This window comes from Seriola lalandi, unplaced genomic scaffold (assembly GCF_002814215.2).
Source record: "Seriola lalandi dorsalis isolate HSWRI2012SDOR001 ecotype SW California unplaced genomic scaffold, Sedor1 jcf7180002054945, whole genome shotgun sequence".
Classification (NCBI taxonomy): domain Eukaryota; kingdom Metazoa; phylum Chordata; class Actinopteri; order Carangiformes; family Carangidae; genus Seriola; species Seriola lalandi.
Genome location: NW_019525496.1, coordinates 1879934 through 1898747, shown reverse-complemented (window position 1 = coordinate 1898747; position 18814 = coordinate 1879934). Strand labels below are relative to the sequence as shown.

The following is an 18814-nucleotide window of genomic DNA, read 5'->3' as shown; positions in this document are numbered from 1 at the left end:
ACAGACTTACCCTTAGTATCTATGACATTGTTGTTAGATTTGTTGTTAAGATTGTTTCCTGCTTTCATAAAACGTCAAGACTTAATTTTCAAATTTTATGACAATTTTAACAATACATAGGACACCCAAACACACCTGTAGTGTGACGACTCCCACTTTGGTACAGTAGGTACATGTATGTACAGAGTCTGCACGATCCAGATCAAACAAACAGTGGGAACATGTCGGGCAGGATGCTCCAAGTCAAGAACAGGCTCAGAAGACACCAGCTCTGCTCTTTGTGGCAGCCTATGGAAAAATAACAGGATAATATTTCTCACGATTAAAACCAAACCTTTTTGTCATAAAGTCAGACCCAGTGCAAAGTGAGATAAGGACCTTATCTGCCTGAAAGCAAAGTGATCTCATGGAGATAAAAAAAATGAAATCATTAAGAGGAGAGTAACAGGAAAAGCAGTGGAGACAGAAGGGATGACATGCAGCAAAGAGGATAATAAGATGATAATGATATTATTAATTCATTAATCAATCAATCAATCAATCAATCAATCAATCAATCAATCAATCAATCACTTAATATTATTTTATAATGTAATATTATATATATATATATGAATATAGGATATATTTATATAAAATTCAATATTAATATCATTAATAAAAGATGTTGAAAGTGTTTCAACATGATCACGGCCGAAATGGTGGCAGTCAAAATCCACAAGCACAGCGACGATCCCTGATGCTGGAGGCAATCAGGGCTCTAGACCCAGAGAAAAATAACATTGTAAGATTCATTGAGAATTTCAGGTTCAATGATCTCTCTTGTCTTGCCTTTGAAATGCTAGACAGGAGCGTTTGGGACCTGATGGAAGAGAGGAAATTGGAGTTAATTCTTCAGTATGTAAGAAAATCTTTTCCTAATGTAATAAAACAGAAATTTTAAAGAGAGCATTCTACAATGTTGTGAGTAAGTCCTGAATAAATAAAGTGTGTGCATGTGATTTGCGCACTGAAACAGTAAATTAAAAACATGATGACCAAGTAAATATTTCTACACAGCCAGCATTCACTATTTGCAAATTCATAAAGACCTATCACAGAAAACTAACACGCCAAATGTTTTCAATAAGGATATTTATTCACGTAATAAAAACTTGATTGCACATTTTACAGCAATAGCATCATACTGCATTTGAAAAAACTATCCTATGAAATGCTGGAGTGTGAGTCATTTTAAATCGCTCGAAACAGTACTAATGTGAAGTATTCACACACAAAATAATTACAGTCAATAAAAAAAAATACAAAATTCAAGAACATCTGTCAACTTCCTGTCCTGTCAGATAATTCCTCAAAACAAATCTTGCTCAGCGGCAACACTTGTGAAGAGACGTGTGTAGTTTTTCATTTGCTCAGACAGGAAGCTTGACTCTCATTGCAATAGTCCGCTCGTGCATTGCTCAGAAATATTGCACAACTTTGTGTTGTTGTCAACAGTCCCACCGATCCATTTCTGATTGAGGTACATAGTTAAGTTAATAATTTCCATATGGAAGAGCCAAATATCCGACTCTTTGTTTGCTATCTGTTCTTTCCTGTGTCCATCCTTGTGCAGTTTGATACAGGGGTATTTGCTCATCAACAGTTTGTTGCTGGTGCTCAGAAAGGGTCGATCCTCTCCTCCTTTTGGTTTTCCATAATTTCTGAAGGTGTGCTGGCATCTGTGACGTACTTTGAGGAGTTCAAATCTGAATCCTGTTTCATCTCATTGTCTTCATAGTTCAGGTTATCATAGGCTTGTATCCTCATCTCCAGCTCCTGGTTGGCCTTTGCTTTATCCTGCTGGAGCTGCAGCAGCACCGCCTTATTCACACCAGGGCCTGAGAAAACAAAACATGTAGATTTAGTCCGTGTTTCGCAATTTCATTGGTGCCCTCGGTTGCATAGAAAATTATGCAGAAAATAAAGTGCATACCAAAGTAACTGAGCAGCACAGGGAGGAATATGAGTCCATGCGCCATCCCCAGAAGAGTGATGATCAGGTTTAACCGGAAGAAGAAGATCTGGATGAGCTGCGCTTTGGCAAACGCCAGCACAAGGATGCCTGGTAAGTTGGTCATAGCCACACCGGCAAATACCTTCAGGGTAAAAAATAAAAATGTTTAACTCACACAGCAGTTAGTGTATGTGGATATTTATACAATTAACTGTGTGCCATTAAAAATGAATGTTTAATTCCCTGATTTTTTTCTCTTTAAATTTGTGAGTGTTTCACAGTGTCTGTTTTTACTTACCGCGCTGCCCATATTTGCTGTGGCCTCCTTAGCTCTTTCCACATGTGTGTTCTGGGTGCTGAGAGCAAAGGATCTTGTCATATGTGACACAAACTCCACAGAGATGCCCACCGCCTGCAAACCACACAGAGAATGTAAGTTCATAAAGTAGGAAATGACCATCTATGAATTCCCAATTATTGTTTAAGCACTGAAAGCAATGTTTCTGCTCGTGTTTGTCATACTATAATAATATTTTAATAAGCAGTAATTACCACTGAGAGGATAGGCTATAATCTCACTTGTGCATATCAAAGATAAGACAGTGTTAAATAAATCTGCACGTAATATAGGTAAATAAATCACAATGAGGCTATGAAACATAATGGTGATGATATGTAAAAATAAAGTATAACATCTCAGATTCATGTCTACAGGACATGGTAAAAATATAAAATTCTGACATTTATATAACTGTCTTCAAAGGCTCCTCATGAAGACTAAATGAACTTCATTTCTAAAATTGGTGGAGTTCCCCTTTAATCCCCATTACAGACGTGTCCTTACCGTGACCAGATTGATGAGGGCCACTGCGTTGTAATCGATGCCCCACAGTGTCATGACGCCAACGGTATCCACGACGATCATGATTATGGTGATCAGGTTGAGCAGGCCAGAGCGGAGGTCCAAACCCAGCAGCAGGCAGCACACCACAAAGGTGGGCAGCAGACACAGGGAGATGTTGAAGAGTCCCTCCGGCACAATAGTCAGGTACTGCTCGTAAAATACATTAGTCACCCTGGAAGAAGGAGAAAAGCAAAGTGCTGCTTAGATTTAATGGCCGATTCCATATAATCATAAGAAACTACCCGTCCCCAGCGCTGTAGAGGGAGGGTGACATGAAGGAGTTTGGGAATAAAAAGTACATACGTGTAAGGAAATACTTCAAAGTCAGGTGAGGTGCCTGGTATTTTCCTCATGCTCAAGGTGATGTTGTGAGCTAGCTCTCTGGCCATCCGCAGCGCAGCAGTGTACTCCTGAGAGTTGGTTAAAGGTGTGTGGTAAGCCATGAACCGAGAGGCTGGGAACACAGGGGGGGAAAAAGTTCATTCACTATCATCATTTCTGTTTAAATGAATATCCAGTAACATATTTGACTGCTTTGAGATGACTTACCTATAATTTCTCCATTCTCGTCTTTCACCACGGCCTTGTCATAGGCCCCTAAACCACTGTTAGAAGAGAAGAGAAGCAGTGAGAATGTTGTTTTCATGTTGTCATGTCTTTCTGTGTATGTGTGCGGCTACGATACACACCCTTTGGGGCACTGCAGGTCAGGCCTGTTACCCAGGAAGTCAGGGAGGAAGCGGTTGAATTTTTCCACGCTGGGCCTGAGGACGCCATTTGGAGGAGTAGCCATACACTTACGTAGACAGTAAAGACCAGCTGTTGAGATGGAGCAGAGTGTGTTAATACAGCAAGGGTAATGTCTTTCATCAGATAAGAAAATTCACAGTAGAGAAAGCTGTGTTAATGTGGTGTTATCGCATCAGTGATTCTCACATTGACTTGCAGGACAGAACTTTCCACTATTTGGGCCGATGGTGTACAGACGACAACATTTGGATCCAGGGTTCAGCCAGTCGATGAAATCATCCACCCAAGAGTTTGCAGGAATAGCCAAGTAGGATCTACAGATCACATCGTCAGTGGGTTAAAGAAAGGCCAGGATACAAGTGTCCATGTTAAAGGACGGGACTACTGGTATTCTATATTTTTCTTATAACCAAATCTCATGAATAGACCAAAAACAACAATGCATTAATCTGTCCATTAATATTTACATAAAATCCTTCATGTAAATCTTTAAAATCAGGTCACCACTATATAGTCTTAATTTCCTTAAAAGTCTCAATTTCCTAAAACATCCAGGAACTGTAGTTTTTTAGCAAACACTACTCAAACATAAGTAAATAGTGGATTTGCTGGGGACTAATTTCAGCCGTGGATCAACACGCAAGCTAAACCAGGCTTGGGCCACACAGACAAGTGTTTGATTGTGTTTTCATGGGATTTGCTGACAATTCAAATGTATGATGCCACTCTCTTGCCTGTGCTGTAAATATGAAGCTACAGCCAGCAGCTGGTTAGTTTAACTTATCATAAAGATTGGAAACAGCTAGCCTGTCTCTGTCCAAAGGTCACAGAATCCACCCACCAGCACCTTTTAAAGCTCACTGATTAACATGATACATCTCATTTGTTAAATCTGTACAAAAACTGATTTTAGCAAAATCTTTTTCACTAAACACTTTCATATATGATGCGGAAATTCTGCCGAATTTCCCTTTTATGAAAGGAGTTGTTTGCCAGCAAGCTACTGATAATACTAATGATAAGTGCGCTTATCTCAAGGAAACAAAATTGTGTTGTTGTTTATAATCCATCCAACGGTCATGTTCCCCTTCAAGTTATTTGATAGAGATACTTTATATCATGATGACAACGTTTTCAGATATGTCACAGTGAACACTGGGTAATATCATTGTTCCTACTGTATGTATAAGTAGAGTTTAATTTTTATAATTATATTTCATATATCTATGTTATCTTTTGGTGGAAAAGATTTATACTATACTGCGGGATAGTTAACTGGAAAAATGCACCAGGAGTTTTTACTTGCTCCCATTAATTACAGTAATTATAGTGAATACTTTGTATGTTTGCTCTCTCTTCATGGTACGATCAGTTAGAGGCACCTTTTATCTGCTCTGTGGCATTCATGTAACTTAGTTTATCATTAACTAATCTGATTGGCTAGTATGCAAGAGGTTGCTACTGTGATATCAGCAGGTTCAAGGATCTGTCATTGAAAAATGATGATGATGTAAAAAACAAAGACAGAAAATCTCTCTTCACTCCTCTGACTGAGGAGCTGGTTGATGCAGAGTTGAGCAGCAACACTTTCTACATTTTCTCCTGTCCAGATCATAAAAAGTTAACTCGCTGACTCACCTTTCAGGGTAATTGGTGGCGTACTGGATCTTCTGAGTTAGTGAGAACTGATCACAGCCCACGCTGGAGCAGACTCCATTCATGCCCTCCACAGTGGTGAAGTTAAAGCCCCTTTTTGTTACAAAGTAAACAGGGACTCCGACTTCGAAGTATTTGTACAGGTAATGGAAATAGTCCAACATATAAGAGCCCTGCACCAAGAGCAGAATAATGTTTGTAAGGTTACTTTGAAAAAGAAAGCGTGCAGGCATTCGTTTATACTTATGAGGCACTGCTTACTGACCTGAGGCATAGCCAGCTCCTGATCCAGACCAACTTTGACATTAAACATGAGGAACAGGGATCCACAGAGCATGAAGATGAAAACCAACATCTGGAGAGAACACATGACAGAACTTATTCAACAAATATCCAGTTAAAACACAAGAAAGTATGACTCTCTAACTTCGGGTTTTATTTTATTCTAGGCACCTCAGAGGTCACAGGTTGAGAATAACTGTCAATCTGTCTTAAGTTATAGCTGAAATGCTACTAGCTTTACCACTATGATCCTGGTGTAGCGGTGCAGTAGGACAGGGGCGTAGTATTTTCTCATGAAAGGCAGCAGAAAACCCTCGTTTGGCTTGTTGGGACGCTGGGTTGACACTTTAACGCAACAGAGCAGTTCACAGCGGTTGTTGTCTTGGCGCCGGGCATCCAAGGACAACAGTGCCACAAAGGCCGTCATCTGGAGGATGAAGTCCATGAGCACAGCCAGAGCAGCGTACAGAGCAAAGGACTTGACTGCTGGCATGGTGGACAGGGCCCCTTGGGTAGCAGAACAGGGTTAGAAGTTAACACATTGTATGGAAGCTCAGTGGTCCCTTCCTACACACTGTATTTACACAGAATTGGACTGAAGTGAAGCCTTTTAATATGTCAGTGCCACCTGCTGCACTTTGTTCATGTAGTTTTTATTAAAGACTAAAAAATATAATTAATGTCCCTACCTAGAAAGAAGCAGACAGACTCAGAGAGACTGCACAGGAGCATGCTGGGAGCTACGTTTCCGAGGACACGACCAATCTGCTCCTCTCTCTTCTCTCCAGGCCTCCGTACATCTCTCTGGAAGGAAGGAAGAGTTAGGCAACATCACTAAAAATGATGTCCATATCTTTGAGAATGATTAATATTATACATTCACGGTGCACACAAATATACAAACCTGGTACTCCAGAACAAAGATGAAGATGTTGTCAGCTCCTACAGCGAGCACCAGGAAGGGCACGACCTGCAGGATGACCAGTGAAGAGGGGATGCCGATCCAGGAGTAGAAGCCCATGGAAGCCAGGACGGAACAGGCGACCACCAGGATCCCACCCAGACCCACCAGGAACTTGGAGTCCACCTTGAGGGCACAGAGATAAGACTCCAGATGTAAATTCAACTTAGTGAACCTTTTCTGTCCCTCATATCTCTTTGCTGTATTGTCCCTTCTAAATGTACAACTTCATGGCCAATAAACCTTATGTACTTCACTGTCAAGATAAGCACTATACAGCTGAGATAGCCATACTACTGCAGTTTCTCCTTATCATATATGTGATAAGTGCTGTTTCATCAATTTTACTTTCTTGGTGGAGGGTTATCATACCCCGGGCACATGTCGTACACCTCTGTTTTAAAGTAAAACAAAGTTATGTAACAGCAGCTTAACAAGACTAATAGTCTAAAGTCATGCTAATTACCTCTGTGAGACTGCATCAGCATGTTAACATGGTAACACTGAGTAATTAGCAAATTTAACCTTAACACAAAGCGCAGCTGAGGAATTTCGAGTGTAGCTGTCAATACATTTAACTTAAAACCACAAATGTCAACCTGCGGGTGGTGCCAGAGGAAAAGTCAGAGGATAACGAAAGTCATTGTGATTCATCATCTGGGAATAGTTGTTGAGATATTCGGACCAAAGTGGTGGACTGACAATCCCTTTTGTGTGGCTAAAAAACTTTAGCGATGTGAGATACTGTGTCATTATTCAGGTAGACATTACTGTGTGTGAAGTCTTACCAGTATGCGTTTCCATGAAGAGTACTCCCCTAGTGCGACAGCAATGTAAACAAAGATTACAGCATAGCTGATCATAAAGATGGGGATATCCTCTGCTGTGGTCCGATTAATCTCATCCTCCAGTGACCTCTGTGGACAAACCCAGGGGGGAGAGAGAAGTCAAGGATTAGGGGCTTAAGAGTTAAGATATAGTGACAAGAAAGAAAAGGAGGTGAGAATTTAACCCGCCCCTTGGAGAAGCTGTGACTGCAGGTCTTTATCAGCATGTCACTGATTATTATTTATTTTATTTTTTTTTGAGCATTTTTGCTCCTAATAGCAACAAAGGTCCCTGGAAAGGCTCAACCCAGAGACAAGATTACATAGTCAGGGTCTTACATCCTAGGCTACCAGGGAAAATGAACATTTTCTACAATGTGAAACATGAATGATGTGTTCTGTCAGTTCTGGTAGTTTACTGTACCTCTGCCATGTATGCAAAGGTGAAATTGGCGTCAGGGCTGTTCTTGTACTCTTGGACAATTTTAAGAAACTCTTTCTCCCACTGCATGGCCACTTTAAACTTGGGGTTGCCGCGAGCAAAGTTGTTAAGGGAGAAGGTCAAGATGAAAGCCTCGGCGTTGGTGTAGTCATCATCTGGGAACAGCAAGACACGTTCAAGCGAGTTAGTGCCTTTTTGTGTTGATTGTACAGGTATTGTGAAAGATGTAAAAGATGATGCTGAAAGTGACTCACCCTCATAGCCTCCCACAGCCAGAAAGGGGAAGACTGGAGCTCCATAGTCGGCCATGCAGCTCATATCTAAATCAGTGATGTCTTTGAAGGACAGGGGAGAGCTTGAGAAGAGAGGGAAGAAGAACAAAGTTATGTTTAAGTCACTGAGAAACTGCAGATCACTGTGGGTTTTTTTTTTTTTTGTTTGATTTGAAATGATGTTTTATGAATCCTTACTTGAGGCAGTAGATCAAGTGGTCTCTCCAGTCCACCTCTTTGGTCACTCCCAGCTCTGTCATGTTCACCTTAGCGTTAATGTTGTCCACGCTGTTCTGGAAGTACTGTGGCAAACTGTTGACTGCACAGTCGGTCAGGGAGGGGTTGGATGGATTCAGCGGTGCGAAGCAAACATCCTTCAGACTTGCAGTGCGGTTCAGATCCTCTGACCAGAACTCGATGTCCTAACAAAACAAGAGGCATCAGTGTGACAAAACAATATCATGAGAATTTGCAAACATTGTCAACTGTCAGCTCTGATTCTGGGCTCTTTACCCGTATTCGTGTCTGGAGCTCCAGCAGCTCAATGACGAGATCCTTCGATAAAAGCCCACTGAAGTTCTGTGGTCCGAACAACAAAGAATCATAAATGTGGCCTTTTCTTTGTGGAGCTGTCAAGATCAGCTGGTTCGTCCTGAAGAAGGGGTCGAAGTGTGTGTCATGGAAGTCTTTCTCCAGGCGCGCCCGGCTGTTGGTAGCAGACCACAGCTCCACCGGGTCGGTGGTGAGCTCAATGGATTTGAGGCCAGCAGAGAAAGCAACCACGACTCCAGCCGACAGCAGAAGCACCTTGAATGAAGATGAAATAAGATAAAATGTTAACCATTGAGACGTACTGTATCTTCTTCATCTGGCTGACAACCTTTTAAAGTCAGTGTGTGTACAATTTGAAGATGTTTATGTTTTAAATTATTCAGATAGTTATTTTTTGTAGAAAAATGAGACAATGCCAGTGAAGTTTGTGAACTCGGCTTTCAGTCTGTTCTTATCAGTGCGTCTGTTTCATACAACAAAGTCAGAAATTCTACACACAGTGGCTTTTAACTCGTCAAGTAAAACAATAGGAAGTACCTGCTGTCATGTACTCTACTTTTGCTGGTTGAAAATACTTACCGTTAGAGGATAAGTGGCCATGAGGGTTCCCCAACGCTGAAACTCTGAGCTCAGGAAAGCTTGAGCTGCCAGGCTGTTCTTGTCAGCCCACGTCACCTCTGATGGATCAACAACCTGCTGAGTCACATCATTACTGTTCTGGTCTTTGCCTTTCTTCTTCCTCTTTCCTTTCTCTTCATCCTCTCTTTTCTTAGACTTCAACACGCAACAGACAGAGATGTAAAACAGGAAGGCAAATATCAGGAGACAGAGTAAGATGATAGAAACCACAAGGAAGCCGTCTGTCCCGAACAGGCTGAAGGGGCTGGGGGGCAGCGGTAGAGGTGGCACACTCGGACACGACTCTTGGCAGTCCTGGCAGGAGCAGACTTGACCTCCTGATGGTGTGGTCTCGTTACACTTCAGAGCACGTCCATTGTAGGGAATCACACCCTCTGGTACTCCCTCAGTGTCTCCCTCTTTTACCAGCCTGAAGTCGATGTCCAGAGGAGCCAGGCCATTACTGGAGTCTCCCTGGAAGTCATACCAACGCTGGGGGTTGCACAGCTTGGCGCCATACCGACCACACATAGTGGCGATGGCAAAGCCTCCTGTAGCGGGGATCCTCACATTTTTACAAGACTGGAAGGAGGCATCTGTAAAGGTGGTGCTGAGGAATGCCTGGTAACCAACCACGGCCTCCCTTGTCCTGTTATTGGAGGTGATGTTCATGACCTCCGTGACTTTTACCGTCTGGCTCTGGTTGGGGCTGCAGGTGTTGATGCAGTGCAGGTGGGCAAAGTTCTCAGCGCAGGAGGGGCAGCGGACCAGCACAGCCTTGGACAGGGTCAGACTCATTTCCAGGGATGACAGCTGTTTGAGGGAACAGCAGGCGAACGTGTTGCCCTCACCACGGTCCAGAATGGGACACACCTGCAGCGAGAACAGGCGCTATTTTACTCAAAAACAATGAACTGAATACATAAAATAATTTTCCAAGAATAGATGACGGAGACTAAGAATAGTCCTACTCTACAATGCTTTTATTAATTCTTGTTACCACTTCAGTTAAACATTAAGCAGTGTAAACAGACCTGTTTAAGTTTCCTGTAGTGTTGTCCTGTGACTGCTCGGGCACGGCTGTAGTTGAGACAAGGGACAATAGGAGGAATGAGGGACTCTCCTACCGACGGGTTACGACCACACTCATCATAGAAAGAGCAGTAGCCAGGCTGGTGTTGGGCCTCCGACAGCACCTGTGTTGAAGACAGATATGTTAAATGTTAAGCACACTGGTGACAACTAGAAAAAAGGACGAAACATTTAAATGCTGTTTCTGCTAACAAGCTCTTTACATGTCATTTTGATGTATATTATGTATAGTGTTTTGGCCTTACTTTGTATCTATCTACATATGTATAGTACTGTAATTACCATAAATAAAAGGTTTAGGATGATATTTAAAAAAAAAAAAAAAAAGCTGCAACAACATTTGATTAAGTTTGTTTAGTTCACCATCAGTACGTCTCTTAAGACCTTAATGTAATAACCCATAAACGTATTAATCATAGTCATAACAACTTTATAGCTGCACGGTGTCCTGCTATGTCAGCTACTTAATGTCACCTTGCAGGGACAATAAAATGTTCAATTTCAAATATGTTCAAGGTTGATTACAATATCCAAAAAATAATTAATAATGAATTAATTACACATTTAAACTAGTAAAATAAATGGACAACTGTTTGCTCTCACCTCCAGGCCTTCCCCTTCCATTGATATTTTAAAACTAGACTTAAACCCCAACTTTTTATTTTAGCTTTATTTTTTAACATCCATGTAACATCCATCCAAATCACTATGGTTGGCAATTGTTCAAATGTAATCTATAAATAAAATTACTTAAACTTTAAGAAGAAAAATGGTCAGCCAACCACAATGTAGACTCTTGGAACATGTACTAAATTAAATTATTTCTTTTTATTATTTATTTTAAGTAAAATGTACAATTTATAATTTATGACAGTGTGCATTCATTAATCTGAGTATGATTTACATTATATGTCATGTTCACGCTTTAGACATCAACCAAAACCATTTTCATTGCATTGTCATTTTTAAAAGATCAATACCAGGTTACATTTCATTATTTAACTCAAATATAATTTGTATTATTTCATTAGAACATTTTGAATGGGAGATGTAAAATGCCTAAATAAACACAAAGCAAGCAAATAAAGTGAAATACAACACACATTGTAATATATATTGTAATATACGTGCAATTGGAATATTGGCTTTTTATTTAGGCATTTAATATCTTCTGTAACTTTGAACTTAAACCCACAGAACATGCTTTATCTGACACATTTTGGGGTCTTTACTTCCTGTATGAACACTTCCCTATAACGTTGACTTTGGATACTAAGGTGTGGCAAAGCACTGGAATATTGTTTTTGCTTTGACATTTATGCTTCTTGACTGTCAAAACAAATTCTAGTCCTTTTGTAATTACCAACATTTGGATGAATAATTACAGTTTAACCATGATATTATCTGTGAGTGATTACATTTATTTAGTATTGAAATAACAAAAGCAATTGTACGTATTCCTCTACTTTTCAATCCTGGTCACAGATCATATCCTTGTAAAGACTTATAAAGTTTTTTCTAGTTTTAAGGTTTTTAAGTATTTTACTGGAGTATGAGAACGAAGCAATGTGAGGTTAGGTGAAAGGGTGCAGTATATACATATTACAGTACACTGTTACAGAACTATCAGGTAAGAGTTCCCTAACAAAGAAAAATGACCAGACCAACTTACCATACAAGTCAGAAAAGCGATTAGAGCTGTGACATACACCATGATTCCTGAGGGTCCTAAGGTACAGCAAAATGAAGTGTATATCAATCAGTGTTGTCCTGTTGGAAGATACATTAGACAAAGTAAGACGGCGACAGAGGTGCTCTGTGGTATTGAAGTCCTCTCTCTTCTATCGTGTGTCTGCCTGTCCAGTGGTACAGTGGTAGGGTTGGGGAATGAGAAAAAATCATGACTTGCCCAACGTCACCACTCCAGTGATGTCTCACTTTTCTTATCTGGTCTGATGTGGTGGCTGGCCTATCACAGCTACGGATGATCAATTTCTCTGTCTGATAATTAACAAAGGAGAGACTGATAGGGTTGCCGGGGATATCCAAAGCAGAAGGCAGAAACTACAAGAAGATCCATAACAACCACCACACCCAGTTCTTCATTTATGTGTGTCTCGTTGGCGTTTCTGTTAAAGACAGATGAACATATTGGGATTGGTTGCCCTGGATCACATAAATCTGATCAAAGCCAGCAGCAAATATGATGTTTTTTTTATTGTTGTTAGGGCAGTTTATGCCACAAATGTGTAAAGTAGAGTATACTACTAGAGAGACTATCTGCTAATGTCCCTGACTAATTTCATTCTGATAATGTAGATGGTAGCAGACTGTCATGCCAAGACAACATGACTAATCACCTCCTGGATCACTTCCTACCATCTAATCGCATTTCAAGGTCAGAGCCGAGATAAAGCCTGACAGCAAAGGCTCAACAGGATCATCAGAGCATCGGAGCCATCAGGGCGAAGGTGCATGGGCATTTGAATTTGTGATAAACAGAGATGGTAAGAAAGACAAGAAGAAATGGGGCAGATAATGTGATGTTCTTTGTTCTTTCATATACTGATAAGTTACGGCAACATACAGAATTTTGTAACACCAAAAACTGCTATACTCTGCGGTTCACAATATTCAAATCCAGAGGTAAAATCATGTGGTTTATCAGCACGAGTATCTATTTATCTATCGTTTATCAATTTGCACTAGGAGAAAGTACCCTAACAGTGACTGTGCACAACTGAAATGATAATATGAGCAAGCTTCATTCATCTGAAAGGTGTATTCAAGGTATTTTACCCTGCTCTTCTATAAATAAATAATATTTTGTTTGTCTTCATGTCTTAACTATTATATTCCCTCTTGTTTTATCATCTTTACATAACCTTGAGAGTTACAGCGTGTTCTGGCACCTGTTCTTTATGAGTGCCTATCTGAACATACTCTAGGCTATAAAAGGGCCGTTCATAACAAAATTTTTATATTAGCTAAAATTCAGTAAGTTTCTCTATGTCTGAAAGAATATGCCAGGATCATATTCTAGGTTTGGATCTACATTAAGATATCCTAGGACAGGATATCACAGGCTAATTAGATTAGACAGCCAGGACTTCAATTTAATATTAATGTATATGATATAGTTTTAAATGTGAAATAAACAATATTTTTGTAAAATCACACGATGATCTTTTTGGTAAAAAAAAAAAAATTATTCACACATTTTGGTATCAAGAATGAAGAACAACTTCAAAAATAACAGACTGTGTTTTCTGCAATCAATTTAGACGTCAGCTCTCTTCAACGCACAAAAGCAACATGTACTGTAAAACAACACAAGGGTCACAACTTCTGTAAGGGGTGCAGTGCTTTATTAGATTATTAGATGCATACTGTAATATTTTTAAGTAATGATGGTAATTCACCTTTTTTAAACTGAGCACCAGTTGTTCCTACAAAAAAGGACACAAGTATGAAAAAGTGTATGAGGGAAAACCTTTTATGTTGAACCACTCACCTGAATGATCTGATAAAGGAAATACAGATGTTTGACACATTGACAGGAGACCAGACTGATGAATACAATGTGAAAGCCTTGCAGATACAAACAGGACTAAAAACAGAGCAACAAAAATAAGCACAGCATTAAATCCATATTTCTCTGACAGCATGTAAAAACAGCATAAATACTGTATTTGTTATGTTGACCCTGATAATGTCACATTTTTGTTCAGAGAAATAGGAATTTAATGCTATGGTCATTTCGGTTGCTCTGTTTTTCATGATGTATTTTTTTTTAGTTGAAAGAGGACTTCCTATTGTTGTTCCTGTTGTCTTGCTTCATCAAAGTGGACTGAGTATAAAACAAATCAAAAAAATACAATTTGATAACTGTTGCTTCAAGTATTTCAAGATAAGATTTTGAGCACAGTCCAAATCCTTTACTGGGTTTTCAAGAGTTTCAAGGAATGCTGGATGAATAGCAAACACAAGCACAGTTTTTATTGTTATTAGTGAGAAAATAAACAAAAAATTGAATAGAATAATTAGAATAAGTAATTAGATTAAGGTTAATGGAAAGCATATTATAGGTTCATGAAACTAAACTCATGATGTTATTACTCAATTAAATTCATGTACCTAGACCAAGTGCAACATGAGGCCATCACATAATTATGACATCTTTATTTGTTAGAAAAAATTGATTTTTACTTCTATTGCAATGCATATTTGTATGTTATAACTGTACTATTTGATAATGGGACAGAAATATGACCAGTTAAATGTTATGTGCATATACTACTTAGCATTTTCTCCTTTCAAATTACATAAAGGATGAATGTGAGTGCAATTAGAAACACAGATTCAAACACAAGACTTAATATTATACAAACTATACTAATTTATCTGCAGAGATCCTGGCAGGTAGAAAAAAAAAAACAATCTTTATCTACACTGATTACAAACATTGACAATACTATGCTGCATGGTCAAATCTATTTAGTCTTACATGTATTATTTCTATATAATCATACACGTTTTTGATTATAAAGCAGTTGTGCATACATGATTCTACATGTTAAATCTGCTAAATCATCAGGCTTTTCATGGGTGGGGGCTCGAAAGCCTCAGATTCATGATTGATAAAATTAAAGACACACCTTGCACAAAGAGAGCTGTAGAAAAATGTCTTGCTGTCTCACCTCCTAGGTGCAGATAGTTTGAAAAGTACCTATCTAAACCATTTTTGCTGATCTCACCTCCAGATAACACACACTTTTCCCTCTTTATGACTGAGTCCTTGTCAACGATTATTTATTGTGCTGGCTGGGTAGTGGAGCAAGCTGATTATCTTGACTTTTTGGACTCCAGCACGGGTGAAGGATAGTTTCCTCAGAAAGATCTTGGCTATCAGCTGGAACCTGCCTGATTGGATATAAACCCTTGGCGTGATGGAGATAGGAGGAGCCTTAAATATCTGCAATTACCATCAGGCTGTCTGTCATAATAGGGAGGGTGACACAGCATTTAACAGCTGGATGTTTTGATATTCAAGACGATCAACTATAAGCTACTGCTTTTGATTTTCTATTTCACACTAACACAACCCTGACTTTATCTCATCCTTCAGCTTTTTGTATAGAAGTTTGGTTTGTACTGAGCAGAAGCTCAACCACTAGTGACTCGAAATCATTCATGTGAAACTGTTGATGCTCCTTCACAACACAGAATATGATCACATAACCTGAGTCTTTTAACTGCACTAGTCTGACACAAGCATGCTGCAACTGTTTAGTTATTATGCAAGCCAAAAGTTTCAGTCCGCTTCCATCAGCTTAGCCCTTGTTTACAAACCAGACTTTCTCTGCATGGTATTTTTTATTTGGGTTTCATCTCGACAGGTCACTGGATGGGGGAGGGGTCTCCTCATGAAACTCAAACACGAAAGCCTGATGTACGTGATGGACAGCTGACATGGCAATGGATCTGTACTGAAATCAGAAACTAAATACTTGTGTTTTTCCCTTCTGCGATTGATGAACTTTGACCTTTGAAGTGTAAAGAGTAAATTAAGCAAGTCACAGAGGTGTACATGAAACTCTAGCTTCCCTCTGCATGACTGACAGCTTATATGACACTACCTGTATTATTTTGAAGGAGAGCCTAATCCATCCTGTTCTTTAAATTGTTCTTTAAAGGGTCCACCCTCTTCTCTTTGTCTCATTAATCTGGGCCAGTCACAGTGAGTTGTGACATTTCAGGACAATGTTCTTGTATGCAGTGGTTGTTGTCACTGTGTAGATATGCAGGTGTCACTGCCCTCTGTGTGGGCATGAGCTTTATTTTTCATTCACTGATCCTCTTGGGTTAGATGGAGAATGAGTCACTGTCTGTCTAGTACGGCAGTTAGTGAATTTCACAAGGAGTCAGTCGTCAATAAAAACCAGGGAGCGTTACAGGGCGGTGGCTCAGGTGTCATTAAAAACATGAATTATGGCTCTGTTCCATTGGGTCCCAGTGAGCCATAACATACACATCTTAATATATTACAGCCATTATCAATATTAACTACACCTGTTCTTTCCTGCTGTGAAATATCATAAGATGTGAATGGAAGAGACATCACTGTGTAGCCAACTGAACCTTTTCACAAATGTATCACAGCAGCTACAAAAAAGGCCTGAATTTTAGCTACTCACATCAGCAGGTATTGACAATAATAACCCCAACATTACTGTCAAATTATGCTTATTAACTTTCCCTATTCAGACTTCCAGGTTCGCTTCATTAGCTGCAGCTGTGTTGAAAAGCAAAGTATAACTACAGCTTCAAACAAGACATGAGTTTGAATTGTTTACACTTTACTTTTCATGAATTTCTGCACCGTATTTACCGACCCTACTGAGATAATTTCTTAGGTGACATTATGTGCTGCCTTGGAATCAGGTTTTAGGTCCTTGCCACTCTATTAATTAAAATCAATATTCGAATCAGCAACATGAATCCAATTGAGAACAGTGATGGAGCGCTGACTGAAGAGAGAGACACACCATGTGAAACCATCATGGAGAAAAAAATGTCTTGATTTAGTCAGTTTTATGAATAAACTGAGCTAACAGAGTTGGTGAAATATTTGGCTCAACGCTGCTTTGAAAGACATTTAGAGATCATGAGTATCTGTCTATTCTGAATAAAACAAAAATATTTTAGGGAATCACGAATTTATTCCAGAAAAGTTAACATATCCAGGACAAAAACATTTCCTATCCCTATGAAAAATACATTAATGTGAGAAATAATGTAAAACACATGGCTCATTTGGAGAGTTTGGACATTTTAGTACTAAAACATAATTCAAAAGTACAAATAAAAAGTAAAAAAAAAACAAAAAAACAAAAAACACATGCAACAGTTTTCAAAGTTCAAAAGTAATGCTCACTACCTGAACTTCAAAATACAGTGAGTATGAAAATGGAAAAAAATTAGATGTGATTCAAAATCTGCGTTGCTTATTAGGTCCATAGTCTCCAGGCCCAGGAAGGCCTCTGGGGAAGCCACCCTGACCTCCTCCGGTCATGTTGTTGTTTCCCGGCCCCGGCATCATTGAAGCATTCTCAGCAGCCATGCCAGAAGCACCAGCAGGACCAGAATTACCACCCAGAGAGTTCCTGTTCATGGGCATCCCATGGCCGGCCATATGCATCCTTATGTCTTGCTCCCTATTTTCAGAGAAGTTGCCTCTGAAGCCCTCCTGCTGCCTCTTTATCATCTCTTCGTTGCGCATCCTCATCTCCTCTTCTCTCCTCCGGCGTTCCTCCTCCTGTCGGAGCTCAGCCTGTTTCCTCTTCTGCACCTCCTGACTGTGGAGCTCCTCCATCCTCCGCAGCTCCTCCTGCCTCCTCAGCAGGTCCTGCCTCATCAGCATCACCTGATGCTCGTGTCTGGCCGCCTCCATCTCAGCCTCCAGCTTCTCCTGAGCCTCTTTCATGTTGCGGTCCACCATTTCATACTGCTGCTTCTCCATCTCCATCAGGGCTTTCCAGCGCATGGCATACTCGTACTCAAAGGAGCCTGGCTGAGCAAATCGAGGTGGCTGCTCACGCTCTTTGTGATATTGCTGGTTTTTGTTTATGATCTTTTCTGACAGTCCCTCCTCTTCATCCATCTGATCCATAGGTTCCACTGTAACAGGGCGAGGAAAAGCTGTGAGAAGATAAGCACCATCACTGCACTTATCCAGAGCTTTTCTTGCAGCTGGCTTTGAGGTGTACTCCACTATTCCTTTCCCTGTAGGCCTCCCTCTGTCATCCACTATGACCACAGCTCTTTCTATCTGACCAAACACAGCGAAGGCCTCCTCCAGCAGCTCGTTGGACACAAACTCTGGCAAATTCTTCACAGATAAAGCAGCACCGTGTGTTGCAAACCTCACCCGTATGGGTCTGCCTCTGAACAGAGTATCATCCAGCTCGGCTCTGGCGATCTCTGCTATGATCCTGGTCTCCAGCCGGATGAAGCCGAAGCCTCTTTCCTTGTTGACAAAGATCTCACTGGCCTTCCCGTACTTGGAGAACAGCTTCTCGATTTCCTCCTCGGTTACTCCAGTTGGGAGGTTTCCTACAAACAGCCTGCTTCGCTGTGTGAAGGTCTTCTCCCCGGGTTTCCTGAAGCTGTGCAGGTCTAGGGTTAAGGCCTCATTGATGTTGGTATGCTCGCTCGGCTCAGGTTGCTGGCCGTTGGTGTTTGTTCCTCCGGGTTTTTTCTGGTCACCCGGGCGGTTGAGGCCGTGGTTCTGCTGGGGGCCTTTGTTTCCTTGCATTTTTGGCAACAGAATTCAAACCCGAGTCGATGAACCGCTCAATAAAAAGACGCAAACTCTTAGCAGACAGTGGCGCACAAAGAGCTGCGAAAATGGCGAGGCTGCGTGCTGCCGCGACGCTATTGTGACTTCACCTCTGTGCGAC

General features: G+C 40.4%; 2 protein-coding genes across 2 annotated transcripts; both read right to left on the bottom strand.

Moving 5' to 3' along the window:
- Positions 1–1117: 1117 nt before the first annotated feature.
- On the bottom strand, positions 1118–12248 carry npc1l1 (NPC1-like 1). The gene is made up of 21 exons (XM_023393994.2): positions 12025–12248; positions 10295–10456; positions 9222–10133; positions 8604–8897; positions 8289–8512; positions 8073–8173; positions 7801–7973; positions 7338–7466; positions 6493–6675; positions 6278–6392; positions 5830–6095; positions 5572–5661; positions 5289–5479; positions 3837–3964; positions 3590–3719; positions 3450–3505; positions 3204–3354; positions 2841–3072; positions 2295–2408; positions 1976–2138; positions 1118–1880 (listed from the first exon to the last, which is right to left on the bottom strand). Exons 1-21 carry the CDS (start codon positions 12064–12066, stop codon positions 1660–1662), a joined length of 4077 nt encoding a protein of 1358 aa, XP_023249762.1. The 5' UTR covers positions 12067–12248; the 3' UTR covers positions 1118–1659.
- Positions 12249–17054: 4806 nt separating this feature from the next.
- nono (non-POU domain containing, octamer-binding) lies at positions 17055–18804 on the bottom strand. Its single transcript, XM_023393999.2, has one exon. The coding sequence runs from the start codon at positions 18667–18669 to the stop codon at positions 17344–17346; it is 1326 nt and encodes a 441-aa protein (XP_023249767.1). The 5' UTR covers positions 18670–18804; the 3' UTR covers positions 17055–17343.
- Positions 18805–18814: the final 10 nt, after the last annotated feature.